Source organism: Apteryx rowi, unplaced genomic scaffold (assembly GCF_003343035.1).
Source record: "Apteryx rowi isolate R43461 unplaced genomic scaffold, aptRow1 scaffold_542, whole genome shotgun sequence".
In the NCBI taxonomy this organism is placed as follows: Eukaryota; Metazoa; Chordata; class Aves; order Apterygiformes; family Apterygidae; genus Apteryx; species Apteryx rowi.
Genome location: NW_020450808.1, coordinates 156,540 through 162,476, shown reverse-complemented (window position 1 = coordinate 162,476; position 5,937 = coordinate 156,540). Strand labels below are relative to the sequence as shown.

Here is a 5,937-nt window from a genome sequence, read left to right as displayed (position 1 = left end):
CTCAGCATTTCAATCCATATGTCATTTGAAAAATCCTTGCTGTGCCATTGGTAGCTGTTTGCTTCTACTTCGCACCCAATCTGGACTCCACAGGTAATAACTGAACTGGGGAGATTGGCCATGTAAGTGGATCCCAAAAGAGAACAACCAAAGAAGGATGATTCAGCAAGTTTCCCTTCAGTTGTCAACAACCAGTATGGCCTTGCATGAGCTGTAAAGAACTCATATCAATGCCTTTTCTTCTTTGTAGACAGACAGTGACCATCTTGCTTACCTTAAAACAAACAAACAAAAACCCTTGGTAATATACATTGGGGCTTCACTGTGGTGTTCCTGTAGCAGTTGCTTCGCTGTTCTCTTGAATGCTTCTTACAGTACCTTCATACTGGGTCTTAATAAAAATGCTAGTGAAGAATTGCTTGCTGTTCCCACTTACCCTTTCTACTTTCTGGCAGGTGGCAAAGGGGCAGAAGGGGTTGGGTGGCTCATTCTAAGTATACTTCAGTACTGCCAATTTGTTGTCTTCTCTAACTGGCTACTACAGCTTCATATTTCTTTCTTCCAACATGACTGTAGGAAAATCTGCTCTCCCTGAGGCACAAACATTGGGCAAGCCAGAGACAGACAGAGGTAATGTTGCCTCCTACTGTAATTATGGGTAAAGAGCTCCATACAGCCTTTCCGGGGGTGGGAGTTGTTTCTTCTTCCTTTAAGCCTTTTTCTTTTTTTTAATTATATTTTTCCTATTAAGTTGCTAGGAAATAGCTTACCTAGCAATTGCAGATAAAACTCCTGATTTTATAAAATGATATCTGAAGTGCTTGGGGAAGGAGTGAATTAGAACCAGACCTAATAAAAAGACACATCTAAGATTTGCCCGAGGGGTTGATGATAGTCTCTTGGCTGTCTATCTTAAGGCCGAAGCATGTGCCAAGCCTGAAGTGACATAGTTCTGCTACTATATGTGGGGCAGGACAAGTTGGCTGTGATCTGTTAGTAGAACTAACTGACAGCAAAGAATCTGTGTGACTAACAGATACAGTTGTGTTTGAACGGCCTGGCTGGGATTTGCAGCAGGGGGACACCTGGCTAAAGGGGCCTCGGGAATACCCTGTTTCTGCCGCGCTGGGGGGTAAACATGCTGCTGAGTGTCAGACACAGAGATGTGCTGCTAGAGGGAAAAGTACAGCTGCCTGTAACATCAGCCCAGATTCCTGTTGAGGTAAGGCCACATTCCCTGAGCCCAAGAAGCTTATGAAATTTTTAGTATCAGTCTTGGAGTAATTTAACTGATGCCTTATATACCTGGAACAATATGTGTAATTGTGTAATACTTTGAAAAGTATTCCTCACTGATTGAGAAAGGTTAAACTGTCTCTGCGCAGGACATCTCCAAAGCTTTCACCTTGCTGGCCGTGCTAAGCCTGGCACAGGTGCCCCATTTCTGCCTGTTCAGGAATGTGAAGCGTCCACCTGCTGCACCTGTGAAATGTCATACGTGCAGCACACTTGGTCCTGTCAAATAGCTGTGTGGGATCTGGGGCAGTAGGGCAGCCTGGGGGGTGTGCTGGTGTTTGTGCTCTGTGAGTTCTGCTCAGCTCGCAGAGACGAGGCAATCTTGGGCGCGCATCCCCATGGCACAATGGGGCCCTCGGTGCCCACGCCGTGTTGTGCAGACAGTCGCAGGCAGAGTGCTTATGGTAAGAGGTGAATTTGTTGGGGTTGGTGCCTATGGTAGTGCTCCCCTGGGGAATGGAATGTCTTGCGCAGGAGAGGCATTGGGTGCCCAGGTGATCCCGGGAACCTCTGTGGCATGCCTGCATGCACCGGCATCTTCAGCAGGATGGGGTGAGTTGTGCCAAAGTGTGCTTTTGCTGACTTTCCAGAAGCCTCTTTCAGGGTCACTGCAAGAGGCTCCGTAGATGATGTTGCAGCTCCTTGAAGTCGTGCAGCGCCTGAGTGTGGATGTCCGGCTCCTGCGCCAGGCGCTGGAAGAGGTTGAGCGGGCTGGCCATTCGGAAGGCCAGTGCAGGAGGAGCTCCGTGGGCACCCTGTCGTTGCCTACGAGGAAGTGGTGAAGCTGTTTCCGCTCCAGGCAGCGGTGCAGGTAGTGCAGGACATTGTTGAGGCGCTCCAGCACATCTGCCCTGTGCCAGCTGGACAGCGGGAGGGCTGTGAGGAGGTGCATGACCACTGTCTTCAAGCAGTAGCTGGAGAAGCCAGTGCCCCTCATGAGACGGGCAAAGAGCTGCAGACATTGCAGGTGGCAGCTGTCCGAGGGAGCCTGACTGGCCACGAAGCTGAAGAAGAGCATCTCGGGCACAGCGCAGCTCTCCAGCCACGTGGTGCTGCTGGTGAGGCCAGCCTCTGCCTCCTGGCTGGTGAAGTAAACCGCCGAGTCGCCTTGCTGCATGCCAAGCAAGATGTCGATGAACAAGGGCCTGCCAGAGGCGTTTGCCAGCCTGAGCTTGCGGGAGTGGGAGGAGGGCAGCAGCTTCAGTGTGCAGTGGTGCGATGGAGGCAGAAGCAGCCAGGCGTTCATCAGTACGAGCTGGAGCCAGCCGGTGGTTTTCTCCACATTGAGGTAGGAGTGCGTGCAGAGGTAGTGCAGGAAGCTGGGGCCCTCATGTCTGCGCAGCTCAGCGTCGGGGTGGTGCAGGAAGCACAGCGCATCCCCCAGCAGCCGCTCCCTCTGGCACATGCACTCCAGCTGCACGCGAACATGGCCGTGCCTGGCTGGCAGCTCCCGGCCAGTGCCCATCTCGAGGTTGGAAAGAGTGCCCAGTTGGTGGCTTGAGGGGCACGAGCAGGCTGTAGACGGTGGTGTGGCGGCCAGGGCTCCAGCCTTTGAAGGCGCTGCCCACGCCAATGCAGGGTTGCAGCTGTGGCAGAAGAGTCTTTGAGGTGAGGAGACGGCAGGCACGGAGGAGGTCGCCCACCAGCGTCTGCACCACGTTGCTCCTCTTGGCCAGGCACTGCACCATCCACGGGTCGAGCTGCTGCAGAAACCTTTCCTCACCCCACCCCTCTGCGGGGTCTTCCTCCTTGCTGCTGGAGGTGCTGTCGTCACTGCTGCTGTCATCAAAGTGCTGCTCAGTGGCCATGCGGAAGAGCCCAAAGAGCAGCACGAGGGCTCCGGCAAAGGCCCCAAAGAGCCGCATTTCCCATGTGGCGAAGAGCACGTCTATCCTGGAAAGTCCGCTCTGCGGCTCCTCCATGATGCGCTCCACCTCGTGCTGCAGCCGTGTCATCTCATGACTCAGCTGCTGCTCATGCTGCTGCATCGCTGCTGCGTGGCCACATCGATGTGGTCACTGACCTTGAGCGGCTGCAGGCCGAAGCCCAGCATGGCCAGGACGAGGACAATCCCCAGAGCCATGTGTGGGAGAATGGTGTCTGATTATCTGTGATCCTCCCTGCTGTGGGGTAAACAGTGGATAGGAAGGGTGATTTGCAGTCTGATGCCCATGCCGGTGAGGGGTGAGGCAACACCCAGGGCGAGGCGGAGGTCTCAGCACTGGACATTGCTCCACCCAAAATGACACCTGGGGCGAGGCGGGAGTCTTGCAGCCTGGTGTTGTTGTTAAGGGCAAAAAGGAAAAAAAGGCCAGCAGCCAATGACACCCTCTGCTGAGCTCGACAAGGACCAAACATCCCACAGTGTTTGACTCAGCCCCACCTCGCCAAGAGTATAAATTCAGCGCATAAACGATCCTCCATTTTGAGGACGAGAACACCAACCTACAGATGGGTCGATGGGCCTGGACCTCTCTCTTCCCCAAAACAGGGACGCCTTTTTGGTAAGGTTTGCGCCTCCGACAACATCGGACGTTACCCCGGGAAAAATACCATTGTTGAAAGCGCTTCATTATCAGTTTCAGCTCAGAAAAAGTAGAATTTGTTGCAGTAAGTGTATTTATCACCAGCAATCCTGAACCTGTTGATCTGTCGCTTTAATAATTTGTTTATTATTGTTCAACTTTGCGAACCTGACTCAGTGAAAGCCCTTTTGAGGGCTCTGGCAGGCAAACGTTGATTACCCCTTTCCCTCCCTTCATGTGACAGTAACACCACGGCCTAGAGGAGACGGGAGAGCAGGAGGTGAGGCGGGCTGGGTGGGAGAGCGCTTGCACCTTGGGGGCAGGAGCTGCAGGCCCCCAGGGGCAGGATGGGAGAGGGGGCGAGGGAGCTGGGAGACAGCGAGGACGGGGCTGGCGAGCGCTGCCTGAGCGGGGAGCAGGAGCTGCGGCAGGGAAAGCACTTGGGCCCTGGAGCCCGGAGGCTCGGAGGGGCCGCAGGCCCTGGACGCCGAGGCGGTGGGCTGCCACGCCTGCCTGCCGTGTGGCCCCGCGCCCTGGTGGGGCTTTGCTGCGTGGGCAGGCAGGGGTGCAGGAAGGGCAAGCGTCAGCAGCGTGGGGGCTGCCAGCGAAGGCCCCGTGCCCGCGGGGAGCAGTGTGCCGCCGAGCTGTGGGTGGCCGGCACATGGCCAAGACGTACGTGTGCGGGCCCCCGGGCGGGCGGGCTGGCTGGCAGGCAGCACCGAGCACCTCTGCCCCCCGCCCGCTAGGCGGCAACGTCTGCGAGCCAGGGCGCTGCTGTGCGCGCCTCGGCCCTGGCTGCAGCGCCGGGAAGCCCCGTGGGGGAGCCGCCGTTGGTGCGCGTCTCTCGTCCCGCGCAGCCCCGCGCCGGGGCCGCCCTCGCCGTGCAGAGGCTGCTGCAGCCTGGGCTGTCCCGGGCCGCACCGCTGTGGGCGCAGCGGGCCGCGGGGCCGAGCCGCTGCCTCTGACGCGTCCGCTGTGCTGTGCTGTGCTGTGACGGGGGCACAGCCCCTCTGCGGGGCCGGCCCGCCAGCCCTGCGGAGTGATGGGTGCTTTGGGTGTTCTCGTATGTTTTTATTTCCGCCATGCTTCCTTAGGAGCAAATACCGTTTCCGTTCAGATCAGTTGGAAAAGCAAAGGGGATGAAAATGAAAGAAGAGAAAACAGAAATGGGAGACAGAAGAGGCAAGAGGAAGAATAAGGGGAAGGAAGAGTAAAAGAGGAGAAAAGAAAAAGGAAAAGGGAAAACAGGAAAGAAACTAAAGAGGATAAGAGAGCACTGCCTGAGCTGAGAACACAGGCTGCTTTAGGAGCGTTTGCAGAACTAATTAGCTAGTGGATAACTGGAGCTTTAATTGCTAAATTGATATGCCATATTTCTATTGTGCTTGCTAGGGGAGAATTGTGCCTTCTGGGTAAGGCTGCAGTATTATATCTAAATTAAAAAATTCCTTAATTAAGCTGTTTACAGTATTTTTTATATGCTTTTGTAGAGGAGAAAAACAGCTTTTCTAAAGGCTGTGGTACTTCATAATTATCTTGTGACAGTCTGCTATTTTGTCTTGTTTTTCACACAGACTGAACCACCCCACAAGAGGACAATACGCTTATGCTCTCTTGTCCTTGAATTTGTGTTATTCTCTTGCATCCGAAGATTTATGTGGTCAGATATGTCAATTTTCACTTCCCTCTTAAGCATCCTAAATCATTTGAGTATTATTCGTTATTGCATTACTCCATTTCTGTGGTACTTTTGCCTACTTGAAGTTAGTAGGGAAAATCACTTCTGTTGTCTCAACTTTTTTTCCCCAGGCTTTTTTTCTTGTTTGAACAGTTCCTGTCTTTCTGATGTAACTACTATGATGTCCTATTAACATCACACAGTAACCTTTTTCACCAGTACTTGTGCAATCATTTCATAATTTATTTGGTGCATGCCAAATTGAGGGTATGTCAGGAAGGTATGTAGCATTAAGTAGGCCTTGAATCTGAGATAATTCTGTGCTACCATATTTGGATTTACTAATCATATGGTCCTTGTTGTCAGTGCCACTGTCTTTCCTATATCGTCCCATTTCACATCACTGTTAAAGCTGTGCAACATTATTTGTGTTCTGCC

General features: G+C 53.4%; 1 protein-coding gene across 1 annotated transcript; it reads right to left on the bottom strand.

The window, feature by feature from the left end:
- Window positions 1–1,729: 1,729 nt before the first annotated feature.
- LOC112973439 (inositol 1,4,5-trisphosphate receptor-interacting protein-like 1) lies at window positions 1,730–3,629 on the bottom strand. Its single transcript, XM_026081337.1, is given in 2 exon segments — window positions 1,730–2,767; window positions 2,769–3,629. Coding segments are annotated over 2 exon segments (1,554 nt in total). The 5' UTR covers window positions 3,285–3,629.
- Between the last annotated feature and the right edge of the window lie 2,308 nt (window positions 3,630–5,937).